General features: G+C 40.5%; 2 protein-coding genes across 29 annotated transcripts in view; one reads left to right on the top strand and one right to left on the bottom strand.

The window, feature by feature from the left end:
* Window positions 1-21,582, top strand: part of HOMER2 (homer scaffold protein 2) — a 101,886-nt gene that overhangs the window by 18,992 nt on the left and 61,312 nt on the right. For 2 of the 26 annotated variants that reach the window (XR_003252614.1, XM_026060588.1), the window contains exons 1-2: window positions 6,705-14,559; window positions 20,209-20,386. The exons of 2 other annotated variants lie outside the window; for them this stretch is intronic. Coding sequence is in view for 3 of the 24 variants with exons in the window: in XM_026060588.1 (XP_025916373.1) it covers window positions 20,373-20,386 (14 nt within the window). In the remaining 21 variants the exon portion in view is untranslated. 22 more of the 26 variants (XM_026060590.1, XM_026060582.1, XM_026060576.1 and 19 more) reach the window with 22 other exon arrangements.
* On the bottom strand, window positions 1,816-6,123 carry RAMAC (RNA guanine-7 methyltransferase activating subunit). Of its 3 annotated transcripts, none has more exons than XM_026060601.1 (3): window positions 6,062-6,123; window positions 4,706-4,873; window positions 1,816-3,058 (listed from the first exon to the last, which is right to left on the bottom strand). In XM_026060601.1, the coding sequence occupies exons 2-3, from the start codon at window positions 4,870-4,872 to the stop codon at window positions 2,869-2,871; spliced, it is 357 nt and encodes a 118-aa protein (XP_025916386.1). In that variant the 5' UTR covers window position 4,873; window positions 6,062-6,123; the 3' UTR covers window positions 1,816-2,868. The 3 variants fall into 3 exon arrangements, with proteins under 3 accessions (XP_025916386.1, XP_025916387.1, XP_025916385.1); XM_026060602.1 differs by lacking the exon at window positions 6,062-6,123 and adding an exon at window positions 5,665-6,003; XM_026060600.1 differs by lacking the exon at window positions 6,062-6,123 and having other exon boundaries at window positions 4,706-4,896.

The following is a 21,582-nucleotide window of genomic DNA, read 5'->3' as shown; positions in this document are numbered from 1 at the left end:
TGAGCAAATGTCAGAGGGAAGAGTTCTTTTAAAGTAAAATTTCAGGCACAGAATTTTAATGTTTACCCTATAATCTCCATTGTACTTGAACAATTTCTGTAGTTTTTGCAGTTCCAAATGTTAAAGTTTTATCCTCTGTAGCACTATGTTATGCAAAGGGAGAAAAAACACTTGAACAAACCTTAATTGCAGGCAGTATTTACCAGATGTAAGTAGTTTGACAGACAACAGTAAAATGGACTTTATCATAAATACTAGCATCTAAGTGGACACTGCTGCAGGTAATAATTATTGAATTCTAATTATATTTCTCTCCAGTGCAAGGCATGCATATATTTTGAATGCATTATTCGTGAAAAAATTAGATTTTTGCTATAATTGTTCTAAAAAAGTTTTGTAAACCACACAAGTCTTAAAAGTTGAATCAAGAGTTGTAATGCTGAGGCAGGTAGTGAATAACACGAGTCAAGAATGTAAAACATAAACAAGAAAGCTGCATTGATCTAGGTGACTCTCTTGCTGGCTCAGTCAAGAAACTCAGAATACTAGAGCCGAGACCATGGAACGTGTGACATCCCCTTGGACAGGCCACCCTAATATATCTGTTTCTCCAGCTTGATCACACTGTTGTAGATAATTTTCCATACCCCATTCTTTATTCACTAGCTGAAAGACACTAAAATAAAATAGTTATTGGGCTTGAGAAAAGCAACAGATAAGGCAAAATCCATTCCTTTTGCCAGGTTTTATTTCAACCTGAGATGCTACTCCAGATGGTAACTAGGAAGAATATCCTGGCTCAGGCTGACTTCCGTGGCATAGCTGGAAGTGTCAGGCTTAGTCTTTGCAGAAAGAGATGCACTCTTTTCTTGGAAGTGGGAGTCTGGGCTATCTGGCACCTTGCATGTGATTCTACATAAAAAAGGAATTCTACAGTACCATCTCGCAGACTTCCTATAGCGCATAGAAAAACTTTGGATAACCTTATTGCCCCCATGTAACAACTCTGCCAATGTTTATCCATGTTAAGCATCAAGGGTTAAAAAGGTTGCATTTCATCCTGGAGATCTCCTCAAAGGAAAACAAACCTCATGCTACCAAATTTCTCAGGTTAAACAATCAAATTCAAGACAAATACTTCAGGGAGTAGAATAATAAAAACTGTATCATCAGAGCTCTCAACAACATTATATGAAAAGGGGGAAAAGAGGAATACTTAGTAGGTAGGTGGAGACACTTGTAAGCAGCCCAGCTTTTGCATCACAAGACTATGTAAAACCTACAAACAGCACACACTTCTAAGATCAACAGTAAGCATACTCTTTACTTTTAAAAGCTATATTGTGAGCTGGAAGACTATGCTTTTAACTTATGTATTTATTCTTTGTTTTTAAATCAAGATCCACTAATTTGAACTCCTTATCACAAAATGTGATGTGATGTAATGACTTATACAACACTCAGCCTGGAGGGTTCTGTGTTACTGTACAATAGCTGAAGAAAATGTCAAGTACAAAAAAATGCACTGTTCTGATACAAATTAGCTTATCAAGTAAACAGCAAAACAGAGAACTTTGACTCTCTTATAGTAGAATGTAAGGTACTGGATTAATGCTCCAGACTTCTTAATTAATCACAATATGTCTCATCCTCTTGATTTTAGCTGAATGGGCCACTCTTCTAATTTAAACCAGCAGCTGTCCAATATTAACACTTATCAGTTAGTGTTGATTCTTGTGCAGCTGTCAGCCTAGATGCCTGTGTTGCAATTCTAAACATTTCAAAAGTAGATTTCAGAAATATTCAGAAACATCCTTAAGCCTGAAATACGCTTTTATTTGTGTGAATATTAAAAAAATACAGAACTCAAATTATTTAAGAACCAAAAAACATACCCTATACTGCTTATGCTATTTTCTCATGCAAAAAGTACAGAACAGTACTTATTATGGTTCAAGACATCCATGAAGCACTTCATAAAAACTAATTACAATCATCATGATTTTACAGCTTTACTTAAAGAAACAGGAATCTCAAAATGTGTCATGCACATACCAAAATTATTTTAAGATGATATAAATTAATCCAAGTTTGGTACTACTTCTCAGATAAAACTTGTGTACCACTGACTATTAGAGTAAGAAGATACATATTTAAATCACTTAATTTATTTCAATTGTTACCATGCTTTAAGAGGAATACTGCATATAAATTGAAACCATCAATTCAACAGACAGGAATTTATCCTGTACGTGAGATCTTGTTTCTCTGATGCAATTCTTTTTATTCCAATAAATTCAATATTGAGAAGCCACACATCTTCATCAATATCTAAAAAAAGTTCCTCTCTTCAGTTTTCATAAATACCAGCACACCATAAAGTATTTCTGTAATAGCATCTCTCATTTCCTTTTAAAACATCTGAAATTCAAACCAAACTGAGTTTTTCTCACTGTCAAGAGCCAAACTTGGAACTTCTCTCCAAAGAAAGACACAATATGTCACTTCCCAAAAGAACTGTCTTAAGACCATGTGCTAGTGCTATGAGCTGCAGACTAGCCCCCTGACCTGTTTTCCAAAATGTAACAGAAAAGTGTACTAATACGCATTCAAACAAAGAAGAATATGAGATAGAAATTTAATCTAAGATCTGCAGCCTCTACACAAACTTAGTTTAATATGCTTTTATTATTCATAAAGGGTACTTCCTTTTTCAGTTTGCACTACAGATAAACAGGAATGGACTTCCATACTGATTCCTCAGTTATCTATAAAACTGTGAATCATTAGAAAACTGAAGACAGACAAAGCCCAACTGACTGATTTTTTTTAATGTATTGTTACTGGACCTTCAAATCACAAGTATCATCAGTAGGGATGGTAACGAGGCCCTGGGTTGTAGGAGTTGTAGCCATACTGTCCATAGTGAGAAGAGTAAGATTGTCCTTGTCTGTGCTGCTGGTAGTTGTTACCCCAACTTCTTTCTGGCCTCTGATTAGACCTATGGTCACCTTGCCAGTTGTATCTGTCCCCTCTAAAATATCTGCCGTCTTGAAACCTGTAACGAAAAGAAGTGTCACAAAGTTTTGCACAAACATGAGATTTTAAAAGATGAACGATAATGAACTCTTAAATGTTTCCACAAGAACTATCATCCAACTATTTATACACTCAATTACTTACAGTTTTTGCAACAAACTCTGATAAAAACATATCTACAGTCATCTGAGATCATTCATTTATTTCTTGCTACTACCCAACACATCATTTGCTGAGCAGCGGAAGGCAGAGTGTTTCCTAATACAAAGTATTCACAACGTATTAGATGAAGTTCTGGAACTTTGAATAAAGACTCCAACAGACCATACCTAAAAAGCAGTCAGATGGTATATCTGTAGATAGCTAGAGCCAAGCCAGTTTCAATCTAGTAGCTTCATGGCACTAGGCTGAAAGCTGTGGCAAAGCAGATTTAAGTACAACTTAGCTATCGAACAGTCTAACGTCTTGGAATTTGCATATTCCTTAGAATATATGCTATCATTGCTTCATGGTCTCTTATCAATTACCATACTCAAGAGAGCATGAGTATGTTACTCGGATACACTCGAGGAGTCGCTTATGGTATTTAGTCTTTGTTCAGGCTAAATTGTGTTTTTACAGTAGTAGCAGCATTGCTGTCCACACCTGAGCTGTCTCACAGCCATTTTGCTTGAATATCTAATGGTGTGGTGTAGTGCACTATAGACAAACAATATTTGCATAAGTTGCAATCAGCTTCATGACCAGAGTGGAGACACAACAGTTCATTAGTTAAAAGAAGAATAAGGTTTTGTAAGAATAGCTCCTTAAACAGTCATCCCTTTTTTTAATCTATAGAAACTGATTCTGTTTAACTTACTGACAAGCTTCTAGGGTGAGAAAAAGTTAAAGTGTTGTCCTTTTGTTTTACTTCTCAGAAGGCACAAATCCTGTTTAGACATTTAGTTAAGAAATCTTCCCAACTGTTAGCAGGACTTGCGTTTTAACTACTTTAACATCAAGCCTGATGTCATATGATATGCTGTCATTTTCCTTTTTCAGTCGCACAAAAATCAGATGTTACTGTTCAGAATTAAATAAAAAGCTACAATTACATCCAGAAGAAATGGTATAATTCAAAGTATTTTGGGGTAGGAAAGTATCATTGCACTTGCTAGATAAAGATGATGCATTTTAGTCACTTCTAATAGATAAAAAATGCAATGTTATTGAGGTTGCAAATGAAATGTTTTTGGACAGCTAGCAGTACATAATCATGTTGTTAGCCTGTTCCTTTGCACAGGCAGTTTCCCAATGATTATTATGCAACAGAAGATAGGCTGCTTAGTTTTGCAGAACTCTCATCTTTCCCCGCTGGAAAAGTGTTCCTGGCTGAACAGCAACAAATCCAAGGGCAATGGGTTGAGTGGTTCCAGCTCATTCCTTACTGAACAGCATTTTACGTTATACTTCTATACAACTGCAAAAACTTTCAGTATCAGTACAGAGAAAACATAAAAATTCACTACTTTTTAGAGGAGACTGTTTCTTTTAAATATAGAAGCCTATGAAGTAACAAAAAGATACTTCTGTTAACACATTACTTCTCTTTATTCTGAAATACACCTAACTATGTATTTGTGAAACTACCAAGATCTGTAAAAAAAAATAAAAAATAAAACAGTACCGATCTCTGTTTCTCTGGTTACCACCCGATCTATTTCTCCATTCTTCAACTATAGGAGGTGGATCCGCAGGACGTTTCAGATACTCTTGGTATTCCTTATCATCTAGCGTAAACCGATGAGCAAACATCTTTTCATAATTCACAGGCATGTCAACTGAGGAAGCCATTCTGAAAATTTTAAACATGAATACAATAGAAGTGGTTTTAACAGTGTATGAAGACTTTTACTGTAATAGTTACCAAAATCCACCTAGGGCAAATCAAGGATAATGAAATGTTACACTCTGATTAATGCAGTAGTTGAGTTTTGGGCGGACAATAGAGATGTCTGACTCTTAAATTTGATGATCTAAGACTGTAAATACAAACAAAATGCCCTTCGTTGTCTCAACTCTCCTGAATAGGTTATCTCCGACAGAAAGCAATTCCAGTTCTTCCAATGTCCAGTCTTTGACACCTGTACTGGAAATGCCACTGATCTATCTAAACACTGGGCATGTTTTTGAGGGACTCCATCCACAGTGGAGAAATTAGACTGAAACAACTAATAGCTAACATAGTCAGCCACTACATAGCAGTACTTTCAGATCAGTTTTGACAGACCTGAATTAGGTGAGGTGAACTGTGGCAGAAAGAAATGAGGCATTTCTGTGTTTAGGATTACTAACAGAATTAAAAAAAAATACTCCTTCAGTGCATGCTCCCAGTCCACTCCCAACCCGTCCTCGACAGCAGAAACAACACTACGATCAGCCTGAAAAGTCTGCTAAGGCAGAATCTCACGTGAACCCTACAGACATACATAGCCAGCAAAGCAAAATAATTAGTTTACTCAGTAACTTACGTGGTAACGATTTTATTCAGGGAAAGGTTAGCATCTAAGATGATGTTAAATTACCTCATAATACACCTCTCATAGGGGATTGGTGTTGAAGGCCTTAGTTTCCCTGTCTCCTTACCTCTGTGCATTTGTCCTTCAGAAGCTGGTGCCATCTAGTACCGTACCTCACTAGAAGTTTGGCCCTAACAGCAAGCGCAGAGGAAAGCTCCGCGGCTCCTGTTCTAACGAGCCACGGCTCGCTGAACAGCACCGAAGGTCTCTGCCTCTGGGCTTCCAGCTTGAGCTCCCCCGCTGCCCTGCGGGCAGGACGGGCGCTGCCCCTGCGGACCGGCGGCGAGGAGGGGGAGACCGGGCTCTCCAGCCTCCTCCGCCCCGGCTCCTCGCTCGGACCCGCGCATCTGCCCCCGCGCCCGCCGCGGGAGAAGCTGCGTGTGGGGGGGGGATGCGGGGCTCGGTCCCGGCGCCCTCCTCCCCCGTAGCCGCCCCGGCCCCGGCCCCGGCCCCGCCGCCCTCACCCTGCGCCGCCGCCAGCCGCCGCCGCCGCCGCCTCCTTCCTCTTCCGGGCCGCGCGCGCTGCCCTTCCGCCGCCGCCGCCGGCCCCCGCGGCCCGCCCCGGCGGCAGGGCAGGGCAGGGCAGGGCAGGGCAGCGCCGGCCGAGCCCCGCCGGCTCGGGGCGGTTCCGGCCGGTCTGGGGCGGTTCCGGCGGGCTCGGCCCGGCCCGGCCGCGGTGCCCCCGGGCGCTGCCGCGCGGGCGGCGTTGGCGCTGGACGCGCGTGGCTCTTGGCGTGGCTCCGGCGGAGGTGGTGTCGGAAACGCTTGAGTTTTAACGCAAAGGCGCTTCTGAGGAGGGTAAGGGGAGCGCAGCTGCCGCGGCCCCGGCCGCTGGGGGCGTCGCTGCAGCTGGGGCCGGAGAAGTCGCGGCCACGCTGGTTTCTGCCCGCAGGAAAGACGTTGAGGCCGCCTGAGGCCTGCTGGCGGCTCGGTAACCGTGTGAGCGGGGCGCGGGCTCTGCCCCTCGCCCAGGGGTTTCGCTGCCCGAGCAAGGTACTCGCGCCCCTACCCGGCGTCGCACGTAGCGCTTCGTCCCGTTGCCCTTAACACGGGTGCAGTAACAAATGGGACTGAAAACTTGCCCAAACTAGGCCCCGGGTATGTAAATCGCTGGAGGCGGAGGGTTGTACCTCCTCTTGCGCACTCCTGGGGTTCTGCTTGTTACTGCTGATTTATAAGCTGCCATAGCAGGTGTTAGCAGCGCACTGCCCCAAGGATTTGCAATAGAGGGACCCATTTTGCCCCTCTCTTCCAAAGGGATGGAAACGTTGAGACTTTCCTGCAGAGGAAACTGTTTGTGTCCCCGTTCCCCTTTGCCTTGTTTCCACGCCTTTGACATTACAAGTATTTTCATTGCTGTTTTCCACAATTCCTAAGCCAAAATTTTTTAAATGTTCTCATGCTCTGTATAAGAAATGAGTTTCTTGTAGAGCCTTTTCAGAAAGCAATGCGTTTTTAAGTTTTATAAGTTCAGGGACCTAGCTATGCTTCACTAGAGAGTCTCCTTACTGCTTGCAGACACTAGCAAAGCATATAAACTGATAATCAAATATGTCACCTTAAGCAAAATACCCCAGCAACAGTGATACTGGCATCCTATTCTCCAAAAATATTAGACCAAAATAAGTGCTCTTCATGTGATATAAACAGAAATAATTAAAATTTGCTCTCCAGCATGGCTTACTTCAATACAGACAGCCCAATGCAAATATCTTAAACTGGAGTATCTAGTTGTAAGTCAAACAACTTGTTATTGAGATTGAAAAATAATATATTTTAGCTTAAGTTTTCCTCATATAATCCCTGTTCTACTGACTGCCCTTTTAAAATGGGCAGAAATAAATAAGGATTTTATTCTTTCCCCAGATATCTTTCATTTTGGCCACTGGATATTACAGGTTCAGGTGTGTCTACAGGGGATTACATACATAAAATTCATGAGATGATCCTTAATAAAAGGGAGATCTTTGTAGAGCTTCTAGGCTGCTGTTTTATGAATGAAATATTTTTCATTAAAAGACAAAACTTACTTTAATATTAAACTTTTAATTATAGACCCAAATCATCCATGCATTTAAGCACATACATAATCTAAGCATATATATAGTTCCTTCGAAGGCACGGGCTCATTGTAAACACTGTGAGCAGTATACTACACAAATTGCAATTTTGGTAGGGTGTTGTGATGTACAAGAACACTCACAGAGAATGGCTAAATCAGGATAGCATATATATTTAAAGTTTTGTGTTGTTTCGGCATTAGATCTTTTTTCATACAGTATCTTTTGTGCCCACTATGGGTTATAACATCAATAAGGCAATAGCAGTCCAGGTGGCATATTGCTAAGACTTGTTGTGGATATTGTACTGAAGTTCAAACTGCATGTAAAAAAAACAAAGGGACAGGTGATTTTTAAAGGAATAAAGGCACTTAGACAGGAATATTGGCACCAAGTAGGACTTTCAGCACTCCCTAAGCACCTCACATAGCGCATACCTACCTACATTTGCAGGTGGCCGAGTACTTAAAGGGTTTAGCTCCAAGTGTTGTCAAGACTGAGGACTTGATAATCTGCTCTTGTAATCTTTCTCCTCACTTCAAGCCTCTCCAAGTAATTAATGTGTTGTTTTTGTACAAACAAAATCTCATAATCAGCACCTCTAAAGTCTACTGTAGTGTGATAAAGCCTCCGAGTTTTTGCTTTTTTTCTATGAAGTTTATGATGTTAAATATAGTACTATTAGATGAAGGCTTATCTTACAAATTTTAAACTAAGAACTGTTCCTTTTAGCCTATCTGAAATTAATGGAGCTTTTGCAGTATGGTGCTTCCTGGCTGAACAAAGCAATAGGCACTAAAAGCTAACAAAATCTTTTCTGCCTTAAAACAGTGGAAAAAGACAGTTCTCTTTATAATTAGTGTTGACAACTTACTGTTCTGTCACAAAATTTTGTGTTGGATGTTTTACGTAAGTCCACAGCTTCTGAACTCAAGCGTTTTCAATATATTTGATTTTCATTATAAAAAAAAAATTTTAGCTCTTGTGATTATGGACACTTTTTTGAAAAGGAAATAAATCTTTGTACAGGATTCTCAGCCTGTACCAAGAAGCAAATAGAATAATATTATTAAAGTCTTATTGGTTTAAAATCTTATATTTTTTACAATTTTCCTTTTTTTGTGACAAGGTTCATTGCTTTATATCAGTTGAGGGTGATGGCTGTGACATTTTTAATGAAAAGTCAGCGTGTATCTTGGTTCCAGGCAAAAAGGGAAACTACATTTTTTGTACATTTCTGTATCTTTAAACAGGAGGAATCCTTTTAATCAAATGTTAATATCTACCTTGAGAAATCAACTAAGGAACTAATATTCCCCTGTAATTGTGTCCTGTCTGATCAAGGGAATATTGGTTTATATATGAACAAGCAAAGACACCTGCAAATATTTTTATGGATCCTGCTGTTTTTTAGAACAAAAAATAATACATCTTATATGAGATACCATTTTAGCGAAAATGTATTTTTCTTCAAAACTCTGATTTTTTTCTTGCTTGCTGAAGCTGTTCAGTGATTTCCTGTTAGCTGATTAGCCCCTTTTTTCATTTTCTCAGTTATACTGTAGTTGAAAGCCTGTTTTGTTTGTACAATAAAAACTGACTTCTCCAGATAATTTATTCTAGGAAATGGAGATGGTTGGCACTGTCAGGGAGACCAAGACTTTGTGTTCTGGCTAAGGGCAGGTACAAAGGGCATGCGTGTCAGCCTTGTTATTGATTACCTGCTAATGGAAAGCCGTGTTTCTGTGCATACAAGAGGCGGTAGGACCACCAGGGGACATCTGAGTAACTAATGACCATAAATTATTTGCTAGGTCATTCGTTGCACTGAGATACGTAAGCAGAGATACTCTTCAGCCAATCTGTAGAAATATTTAGAGCTGTGCTCTTTCTTTAGGACCTCCTGTGCTTACCAGATCAGTTCTCATCACTGGGTATTATTCCTTTGGCTGGAAAGGATGATTGCCCAGATGAATCTCACTTAAATAAGCCAAGATATAGCAGCTGTTAGTGACGAAGGCATCCGAAGCCTGTGCAATAATTCTGTCAGATCTTTGCCTTGCCTGTGCCATTATCTTGTATCGTACAACATCACTGAGCTTCAGATACATACCTCCATATGGTATTGTAAAGTGAAGTCCATAAAGGAACAGACTGCAGATTTCTACCAGCTTCACTAAACTTAATACAAGAAAAGTTTCCTTCCCATAATGACCTTTACATGTTAACTGCAAAAAAWATATATATATTGTTCTTTTTCTGAGAAGGAGAAAGCCTAATTCATGGTGTTTGATTGTGTTACAAAATAACCATTTTGGTGCTGCAAGGCCCAGTACTCTTACATTAAGCTTACAACAGTATGACTCTTGATTAGAAATAATTTATTCCTAATTTATGCTAGTATGAAAGAAGGCCTTTAATTTTCCAAAGAGCTATTTATGTTATCAGTCTTTTAAAACATGCAGTCACATTAAATTATATTTCTGGCATGTTGTTCTTAAAATTAGTGCAAAGGTGGTGTTATCCAACTATCATTTTATATATATATATATGTGTGTGTGTGTGTGTGTGCGTGCACACACATGCACACATATATACAAATTAAAAATCAGTATATTCTAGCTGCCTTCTTTTATTTTCACCTTTTAAACTGAATAAGCCAGCTGTGCCCTTTGGGGTCTATAAGAATGAATCATTTTTATTATTTTTGCTCTCTTAGACAGTAATTACAGAGGAGTATGCTGTCTCTGTTTTTTAATATTATGGTGCCATTTTCATCCGTGGTGTAACACCATTAACTTCAGCAGAGTTGCACTAGAAATGAATTTGTCCCCAGGAGGCTTTTCCAAATGTTCAGTTCTTTCCTCATGATTACCCAGAGGAACAGCGAAGAAGATGACAAGACAGAGGGCCCTTTGATATGAGGAATCTAGTTCAAAGAGAAGTCTTGTGTGCCATTCATGGAGCTCCATATGTTCCTCATCTGGGATGGAGGTGGATTAGATCCTGTGGAGGCACGCATGCTGTGTCTGAAGGGCAGGCAGAAACTCTAACATAGCACATCTGGTGCACAGGTTATGTTCTTTCACTGTACAAATGAAACAAAGTGAGAGGAATATTCAGATGCTTAAAGTATACTTCAGCGGAACTGTTCGAAAGCCAGAAAATGAAGTAGCCAAATGTTAACTCATCGTAATTACCAAGTTGTCCAAACTTCAATCCAGCTGCTTATTAGATTTCAAGCAAACCTGTGCGAGGGGATATATGAATCAGTGCTACCATGGATTTGCCTATTGTAAAGATATTCACAAAATATAAAGGAGATATTTAAAATATGCCACATCAGTGGGGCCCACAGCTGGGCACAGCAGGGCTGCACCACAGCCAGGTCTGAGGACAGACACCCCTCATCAGACACTGAGCGTTGCCTGGGCCCGTGGGCAGAGATATGGGTGGAGGTGAGGCTGGTCAGGGCAATTAAAGCCTGTTAGTGCACTCAGGACCCTGACAGTCACATGTGGTAAAGATTTTTCTTATGTTTAAATCAGAAACTCAGATCCTTGCAGAACCTAGGATCTAGCGAAAGGAAATGCTTCTGCCTTTTCAGTAAATGTCTAGCGTTTTTCCTGGTTTTGATAGTTGATGCAGTTAGTGTGTTACACATCAATCAGTTGCCTCAGATACAGAGCCAAATATTCAGCCTCTAAATAGGATACCCAGATGTCCCTTTTTAGTCTCTGAGTTTCGCTTCTCTTGATAATTACATTCCCCAGGCACTAGAGAGTTGGTCTGAGGTTCCTAATGTGGAACTCAAATATTTTCTCAGGGACCCACATTTGAAAATTGCCTTTGTTTGTAGATAGATGTGCAAAGAGGTCCCGGTCATGTACGTCCTCCTGCAGCTGTGTAAGTACATGTTTAAACTCTACTAAAGGCAGTGAAATAGCGACAGTATTTAAGTGTTTTGTTCCCACTCAAAGCCCAGGTCAGTAGAACTGGTGTAAGTAATGCTCTTCCCTTAGATACTGAACATGGCTCTCTGCAGATGGCATTACTGAGAAGCTGTTAGTTAGCACAGGAATTTGTCTCCCTTCTTTCTTGTCTTCCCTTTGTCTGCATGTCAGGAAGACTTCTTGAATGTTCCCCCTAGTTCCTCTTCAGCTAAAGGGTTATTAGAGAATTGAGAGCCAACTTTGTACTGCTTCAAGCTCAGAGTGTCTTCTAAATCTGAAACAGTTTAAAAAAAAAATTGTAAAACAGCTGAGACCCATATCCAATCCACATTAAGACCACACTGTGCTAAAACTGGGCACAATATAAATGTATTAGCTGAAGAGAAGCCTCTAGGATTTTGCAAAGTTGGACTGAACAGTCTGCTCCCTGTTTTGGCATTGCCTGGCTGCTGCTGTGTATTTCCCCTGCCCTTCCTCCGTGTCGTCCCTTGTTCTTCTGTACGTAATTTGGAAACTCTTTGGGCAGACACCATCTTTTCGTTTTATGTTTGTGCCATGCTGGGGCTGGTCCCTGACTGTGGCTCTATTTCACTGCCACTACTAATGGTAATAACTCTCTCTCCTGTTACTAAATTAGGACTGGAGATCATTCTTTCCAGCAGACAACAGTTCCTAATCTTTCAGGAGGCTGCTGTGGCTGCCACCCCTCTGCTTCCCTTTCCTCCCTCCCTGAGACCTCTGCTGGGGATGTCAAGGCACGTCGTCCCTGCCCAACCCTCGGCTGCTGTAATTCCTTCTTCGTCTTTGCCCCTAGACTCCTGCTGCAGTGTCTTCTCCCAGAGCCTTTCCATAGTGCTGCTGTTTTCGTGTCCCTGCTCTCCTCACTCTCACAATTTCAGGTCACTCTCTCTTCACCACTTCCTTGAGTTGCGGCTGTTTCTTTCCCATCCCCTCACTGCCAGTAGAAGCTGTGCTGTGGTGGCCACCCATCCGTTTAATAGCTTGCTAGCACTCAGCAGAATGCAACTTTCAAATGTTGGTTGGGAACCAGTGCAGAGGAGAATGTTTACTACTGAACAGAGTACACATTTAAAAAGATATATCGATGTTACCTTGGAAAATGCAAAGTTCTGATGGAGTTCTGATGGAGGCCCATTAAAAACAAGCCCAGAAAAGTACACGCATTTATGAAAACCACATACTAAGTTTTGGTGATACTTCAAGTGTGGTATTTTTATATCAGGCTATGACTACTCATTCTAAGAATAATAACAATTATTTTCGTGGTCTTAAATGCTGCTGTGGGGGTATCACAAACTTCCGGAGTAAAAACTTTAATTAAAAAGCAAACGTTAATCTCCGAGCAGTATCATCTGCAGCATATTGCAAGATAAGACTTTGCCAACCTGGAAAACTAGGCAAGATTCTAATTAAATTGGGAAAAAATGATGAGCTAGATATACGTTTTATTTAAGGATCACAGTTACGTAAGATATGAAAGATCTCACAATTGCTATCTGGTGGGAAATGTTGTTGCTAGATCTCACAGGCTGTTTGCTGGAAGATAAATCCTGGTTCCCCTGGTTCCAAGTAGGATTGTGATATTGTCTTCAGTGGGGTCAGGACTTTGCCATGGCTCTGCATTTGACTCAGAAGCTACTTCAGTCCCGTTGAAAGCTGCGCAGATGATCCAGTAATGAAGCAATGGATCAGCATGGTATGAGCAAATGCCATATTGCTAATGGTGCCATCTTTCCATTGAGCCACAAAAACAAAGTCCTGACTATTTATGGTTATTAGAGGTCACAGCTCACCTTTTGAAAAGTAGAGCTCTTAATCCCAGTATGCTGGCCAAAATCTATTTTAGGTAATTCCACTCTGGCTATCAGCCTTTCCTGTATTGTTCCAATTGGATATAGTATTTGCCTTCACATCCTGTTCCAAACTGTGCTGTGCTCCTCTGTGTTTTGGAACGGTTGATATTTTCCAGAGGCTGCTACACTGCAGTGGTGTGTGAAGTGATCTTTATATATCCCTCACTTGTCTCACAGGAATGGAATGAAGATTAATCAATTATGGCTGAATCGTGATCCCAGTGAAGTCAAAAGAAGTGTCTTTCCATTGGCATCACTGGGGCCAGGGTTTGCTTTTGTGTACATGTTGTTGTTTTGAGATTCCTGCATGTGAAAACAAATTAAAATGCAAGGCATTACCTTGCTGAAGATGTCTGTGTAGTAAGAGTTCCTTTAGCTAGAGAAAAAAATGCATTTTAAAGGCTATTTCCTCAAGAATATAACTGCTTATCACAACAGGCATTATTGTGCGTGAAGAAATTCCAGTTCTTTGAATGTGGCTTTAAGCACCTGGTTTTCATTGCCTGGTATTTGTGGCTTTGCATGTTCTGTGCATTCAAAAAATGCCTTGTTACGCTTTTAGGGCTGGCTCCTGCTCTTTTCCCAATTCAGCTAATGGTGTGGAATTGTTATATCAGAAGCCATGTTCTCAAAGCCATCAAGAATTCAGCTTTAAATATTGGAAGCAAGTTGAATAGTAAGTAACAATACCTGCTGGTCATTCTCTTTGACCAAATGTTAATTCTTCTGGGCAAATAAACAGAGGCTCTAAAAAAGAGCAACTATGGCTAGATTTCTAAGAGACTGCAAAATATTTTCCACTTAGTTCTTGTGTCCCATGCCACTTATGATGTCACATTTCAAATTGTAAATCAGCTTTCAAGGTGGACAAACTATATCACTGAAAAACATTTTTGCAGGATCACCTAACTTCTTCCGTGCAAATATAATAATAGTACATCTCTTGTGCAAATATAGGAAAGAGTGGTCATGGACTATTTTGGGAAAAGTATACTCAGCAGATGGACATAGCAATAAGAGAGAATATCCAGTCAGCCACTGAGGAACAGAAGAGCTGTAATAAATATTATTAAAGGTGGGTATGGATGGAGGTTAGCCTATTCCTGTAGGAAAACTATCGAATTAAATTTAGAAAAATGTTGATACATACACAACATAAATCATGTGCTGTTCTGCAAGTGAACAGTAAATGAAAAACAGGGTATGTATCATTCATATTGTACAATATTAAGTTAATTTCATTCTCTCAGGTATGTAGAAAAGGTTCTGATATGTGTATATAAATATTATTCCATTGGCCATGGATTAATTTAAAACATTTGAAATACACAGCTCAGAGCTTTTCTGTAAGTCGTGGGGGTCATTATCCACCTTCCACCAAGTCCTGTTGAGTTGGACTGAATTCTTTAACGGAGTGCTTGGTGTTACCTCCTGTGGTGTTGCCTTGTGATCCCTCCTCTGGCTCCAAAGCCCTAACTGAACAGTGGTAGAGAAACTTAATTTGATACTAATACATGGGTGCTGCTGCCTGCCATATTTTCACTGCTTCCTCAAAACCCAGGTAGCTACTCTGGATCTAGAGCAGCACTCCTCAGGTGCTTCAGCTTCAAACATATCCCTAAAGTTTTTTTTTAAAGATTTGCAAATGAATAAAAATTTGCCTCTGACTTTTCCATATTCTGGATTTTATACATCCCCAAGAACTATGAAATTTCTCTGCAAAGGTGGAATCTAGGTTTCCCATTAGGTATTACCACTTTTATAACGTATGTTAACTAGCATTACAGAAGATTGTGTGTAAAATGTCAATAGTAAATATTTTATGAGAAGCAAAATTTGGGGCTGAATAAAATATGGTTGTGTTTGTTTAACTGATATGTAGCGTTTGTTTATTTTGCCATCTGAATATTGTTGCAGAACAAAGTTAGATTAGGTAGAATTAGGAATGGAAAACCTCCCTTTAAGCTACCTTTATCTAGGGAAGAAATTCATACAGGAGAGGGATCCAGGTACCTCTGCCCACAAGGAAACACCCAGGCTTTTATCAAGTAAAGGGCATCCAAGTCAATGAATCAGAGCAGACCTCCGGCGTACCCATGGAAATGTCTGCTTTTTCCAATAAGGCAAGCAGGGAGCTGATTAAGGTGCAAAGTCTGCTGATGAGTAAGTTCTAAAGAAACACAAAGAACGAAGTATTTTGCATGAGTTGGGAGCGTGAGTACGTACATGCAGCCAAAGTAAACACTTCTGGAGATCTAAAATGCCCTGAAAGGACCAGTCTAGCCCGAGCCTCTTCCTCTCTCCTTTCTTATACAGAAGAGGAGGTGGGAATGGTGTTTTCTTTGGAGAGGGAGGAGGGTGGGACCACAGTGGGGAGTGACCCCTCAGGGGAGCAGGGTGAGAAGGGGAGCTGCTTGCTGGCCTGTCGGGGACCCTGGGAGAAGGGTGAGAGGGCAGAGGTGCAAGCAGACGCTGGCTCTGCTCTCATGGGCAGTCGCAGTTCTACATGCAGTGCAAGATCACAGCAGAGTGCCAGGCTCAGCAACGGGGCCTCAGCCCTCCTTCCCTCTGCGAGGCTGGGCCCTTGCTCTGCCCGGGGAGCAGAGTGGGCAGCAAACACCGCTGGGGCTCTTCCCCGCCACAGCCCTGGCTCCTCACCCCGTTCTCCGGCCCGAGCCCCCACCCAAGCAGCAGGCACTGTGTCACGCACTGTAGAGCCCATCGCAGCCAGTATAATGGAATGGGCTAATTAAAAAGGCAGCATCAAAGTGCCAGTCTGCGGTTGCTTGGAAATGTAATCCAACTTTGGTATTATTTTTGAGCTGAGATTTTTTTGAATCCAAAATTCCATGTGACGGAGGAGATGGGTATTTAAACAGATGTCTGCAATTTCTTAAAAAAATAGAGATTGAGTTACAGATGGTAAAAAGGGTCTGGGAATTAAAAACTCCTGAGCTACAAGAAAATTTACATGTGAGCAAAATGGTTTGCTAAAATGAATGGTCCTGCAATTCTGTGTGTTTGAAAATTAAGCTTCTTTCACCAAAAATGTGAATATCTTTTCCCTTCTATATTATCTGCTTCTTTACTAGTAGCTTTGGCTGCCACCATCACAGTCAATTTGCAATATGAGGGTCCTGTTTCTAACAGACAAGGCATATAGTTTTTTCCTTCTCCTCTCTCTTGTACAATCTGGCCTGCCAAGACCAAAATTTTTGATCTGAATTAGCTTAAAAAGAAAAATAATCTATCCCATCTGCAGAACTGGTGCCTGATTGCACTAACTTGCATGTTATAAATCACAAATGGAATTGTGTGATATGAGACCGGAACAAAACCAGAATCATCATTTGTACTTGCAAATGAGTTGGGATTTTAATTTTTTTCTTCTTTTGTGGGTTTAAAAAGAAAATGACCAAAATAAAATTTGAGTGAAAAAGCTAACTTGTGACATATGAAATACGAAGTACTGCATATTGGAAGGGAAGACTGAACATATTTTATATAGTTCTAAGGAGCAATTCAGGATCCATCTCATCAGCTGGTAGACCTGTGCATTACTGAGAACAACTTTATGAAGATCCCTACTCATACCTATGTGCTCAAAAAAAGAAGTGTTAGGATGTATATGAAACAATAACAGATTCCACTGCAAGATGTAAGAATATTTTTACATGTGGTGCTCCTCACCACAATGAGGAGTGCCAGTCTGTGCATTGCAAAAACAATTCAAATTAGTGTGATTTCAGAGAAGAGTTGCAAGACCCACTAGGTGCAGAGAAAACCTATCATACGAAGAGTGACTGAACTTACTTACTCTACAATGGAGGGGACATAATCAAATACATCCATCAGTGTATTAATGTATTAAGAAGGAGAACTGGGAGTATCTATTTTCTCTGCTTTATAAATACAAAAAAACAGTTCAGTTAAAGAGGCAAGCTTTTCTCCAAGTATGTGACCACCTTTACGGATGCTGAGGTTCAGTATTCACTCCAGGATGTGTTCCCGTCTGGATTTCTAGTAGACTGAAGTATGGAGGATGCCTAAAGGATCCGTACTGACTTGTTCATTAATGCTGACAGATGCTGTCTGATTATAATAGTAGTATTAGAAATTCATCAGCATGTTACAAGTTTGCAGCCTCTTACAATGTGCTGGGTACTTACAGTTCAGGATTGGGAAACCCATGTTGGCTGGTTTGGCATATTTTGGCTTTGCTGGCTTTGTTTATACATGTATGCCTTTTCTCCACAGAATCTTATATTACTTTTTGTTAGCTGTATTTTTGTCTTTATTGAGAAGGCAGTGTATACCACAGTGTGATGACAGCAGTTTTTGTATTTACATTAAAAACTGCTTTGAACTGATATTTGCATATTTTACAGGACAACCTTTTGAAAATGAGATAGAAACCGCTCATATACCTTCTGTTACTACACTAAGACAGGAGCTTCCTGACACTAAGTAATTATATGTAAGAATAAACTACAAAGAATAATAAGAGAAGGTTCAGCTTACCCTTTTAAAGATGATTGACAAAAGACGCTTAAAAATGGGCTTGTCCTTTTCACTTTTGCAGACATAGAAGGTAGTTGGAAATGGTTGTTCTGGGATGTTTGGTTTATTTCTGGAGGACTGAGGGGAAGAGAATTGTTTTTACCTTAAAAATCACATGAATGTCAACTTTGGGTTTTTTTTCTGTCTTGCTGGAGGATTTGTTGAAGGTCTCAGATGTTTATTGTGAGCTCTGACATTTTAATTGAAAGGACAAGAGTGTTGATTTTTTTTAAACAAATAGATCCTTTGTCCAAAATGTTTATTAGTTGCTGGATTAAGTAGGTTTTAACAACAAAAATAATAAATCAGAGAGTTTTGAATGGTCTAACTGAAAATCCTTTCTTTTTCTCAGTTGCTTGTCTTTAAAAGTTTATATCCTGTGATATTATAATTACATTAATTCTCCAGCTATCAAGGGATTTTGAAAACTAATTCTCCATTTCAAATGTAAAAATGAAGAATTCCCCAGAGCTTTTTTGGTTAAACTTCTGGATAACATTTAAAGCATGCAAATGGTTGGTTATTTGTCAAAGCAAAAAGTGGAAAATGGCATAGTTCCGCTATAGTAAAATGCAAATTTCATCATTCTAGTTCAAAAAAAGAAAACCACTGTATTGAATATTTTATTTAAAACTATCTGCCATGGGAAATAGGGAGAAGACTGTCTTGAAGTATAGTAGTCCAAAAAGACCAAACAGCAGTTCTTCTGAAATAAGATTATATATAAAATAGAGTGGTAAAAGATGGCAATAATGAAAGCCAAACAAAAGGAAAGAAAATAAACACTGAGAGATAGGAAGAGACCAGCAAGCTCTTTGCTTTTCAGAATGCAGACTGCATGCATCCACTTAGGTTGCCAGAGCAGTTCTCTGAAAAAGATATTCACCCTGTATCTAGGAATCAAAAATTATATCTTTAGGAGGCCCATGGGAATAGGAGAAATTGCTCATCTAAAGAAGTTACATCCATTGCAGAATGTGGATATATTTATTGTTCAGCTTGAATCATGCCGAGGGATCCTGTGCCTTCAGCATTTTGAGTTTTCCTGAACCTTGTCACGGTAATAAAAGCACGTTCGTGAATACTAAATGAGGACTGAATTATCCCCATCCTGTACTGGAACCAAATCGGAAGTGAAATATTATGTCACATATGAAAGTTTAAGAGCTAATTAATTTTGACAGCATATTTATAGTTCTCATTTACAGAGATCTCAAAATACTTTAAGAAAACAGAATACTAAAAAAATTATACTAAAATAATGTGTATCAATGGGATCTCTACCCAATTTAGGACTCTTCATAACAGTGGAGGAATTCAATATTGAATCATCCATAGAGCAATCACTTCATTCAATACTGATAATGTTAAACAGTGTGAATGAAATCTGGGCCTTTTTCAAACCCATGGGACTTTTGCCATTGACTGAAGTGGGGAAGAGGACCTTATCCTCTGTTTGGCAGAGGGAAGAAGGCCAGGAGGACACACGGCCAGGAGGAAGGGACAGCCATCTGGAACAAGAGAGGGAATGAATGTCAGACAGAGTGTGCTTAGGGAAATCCAAATTTGACCAGGAAGCTAGGCTTAATTTGCTCTCTCTCGGACAAAACGTCTCAGGATCCTTGAGATGGAAGCACAACTTTGTCTTTTCTGAATGATGGTTCTGAAAAGAGCGTAAGTCAGGCTTTACAAAGGGGCAGGTAAACCAAAGCAATACACAAAACATTTTCTCTGTACGTATCATGGTAATTCGCAGCTACATATGCTTCCATAAGCCTAACCTTTTTTGTAACTAGGGATGAAAATACACTCCTTAATGCTAGCTTGGACAAGATTAAAACATTAGAAAACATTAGGAGAACTGCAATTTCAATTTCCAATTTCACTCCTATCACAAAGCTTGTAGTACATTACTCCATTTTGATCCAATTCTGTTACATAGTTTTAAGTCATGTACATCACTGGTTCATAAAACACCATTTTCTAATACTCACAAAAATGAGCCAATTAATCAGTGAGGACTAAGACAATGTCTCTCCCATAAAAAGAATTTGTCTGTAATTCAACAAAATGAAGTAAATGTTGTAAAAAGTGAGCTGAAATAATCCAATTTATGTTGGGAATTCTTCCAAAAGATTGTCAGACTGCTATTTTTTTCCCTTAGGGAAAGTTAGACCTCACTGTTTTCCTGAGAAGAAGTTATATCAAAGCACTGTTCAAGGCTAAGATCAGCATGAGTGTGAATGGATTAACACTTTGGCTATGGCTATCCAGGAAGACACAGAAACTCACTTTTGGCTGGCAGAACAGGACATGCAAAGTCTTTAGATGTCAGCAATTAGGTAAGGAGTTAAATCCCTTCAAAATCCACAGCAGGCTGCTTGACTATATGTATAAGTAGGCTTGCAAAGAGAGCAAGTATGTTGGAGAGGTGTTGTTCCCCCGCTCGGAATGAGGTTGTTGCCCTCTGAAAATGTATATATAATTTGTCGTGCTTTTTCCCCCCAGTCTGTGGACTTTATTTGGGTATATGGGGTTGAGATCCCATTTTGGTCTTCTAGACATCAGGAAATAGCTATTAGAGTGGGAGAATAAATAACAGCCTTATTTTTTGTAATTGAAAAGTGTTAGGTTGCTGGGTAAGTTTTCCTTCTGTGTTGGTTCTCCTGAGATCCCCAGGTAATACTGGGGATAACCCCAGTTATTACACACAAAATTGAAGAAAGAAAACATTAATCTTTTCCCACAACTTAAAAACCTTCTTGAAAGAAAGGATAAGTCAGCATTTGAAAATGAAAATAATCACTCCTGATGGCAGTATATTAATTATACCTTTGTGTGGGTGAAGAAGTTAAAATCCTCTTATGTGGATTGGGCATCTTTTCTCCCCAAGAGAGTAAATGTGTCTCTGTAAGAGAGTCCCGCAAATACCAGAGCTGGTGGCTCCATGGGGTTTGTGTCCTGTGATTGCACCTCAGTGACATTTCAGTGCCTGCTGAAACTCTTGTGGTTGGGCATCCGTAACATGGCTCGTCCGCATCGGTGCAGTGTTTCCCTCAGTGGAAAGGAAACATCCTGCCATTTATTTTCGTGAAACCTACAGGGAAGTAATAACTTTGAGACTACCCCGGCGCAGATTTAGGGGGGAGCGGAGGGGGGGGGGAGGCTCAGTCCCCCTGTTTGTGCTGCTGACGCAGCTCCCACCGCTGGGTCACGGTCCTGCGCCAGGCCCACAGCCAGGTCGGGGCTGTGGGGCTGAGCTTGCCCCCGGGGGGCCCATTGCCCAGATGAGGCTGAAATCGCCTCAAAAGCTGCTCGGCATGGCCGGAGAGACAGGCACGCGTGGCGCTACGTTGCCTCCGTTTCCCTAGGAAAACCGGTCAGAAGTACGAGGAGCCGGGGAGAGGGTTCGCTCCTCACGGGAGCCCGCGCGTGCCCTCCGCTCCCGGCGCGGGGGCTCCGTGGCCCCGAACTTCCCCGAAGTTTCCTCCGCGCCGCTTGCCCCCAGCGGGTCCCTGCCGCTCGGCGCTGCGGGCGG

This window comes from Apteryx rowi, unplaced genomic scaffold (genome assembly GCF_003343035.1).
Source record: "Apteryx rowi isolate R43461 unplaced genomic scaffold, aptRow1 scaffold_17, whole genome shotgun sequence".
Lineage (NCBI taxonomy): Eukaryota > Metazoa > Chordata > Aves > Apterygiformes > Apterygidae > Apteryx > Apteryx rowi.
This window is presented reverse-complemented; position numbering and strand designations above follow the sequence as displayed.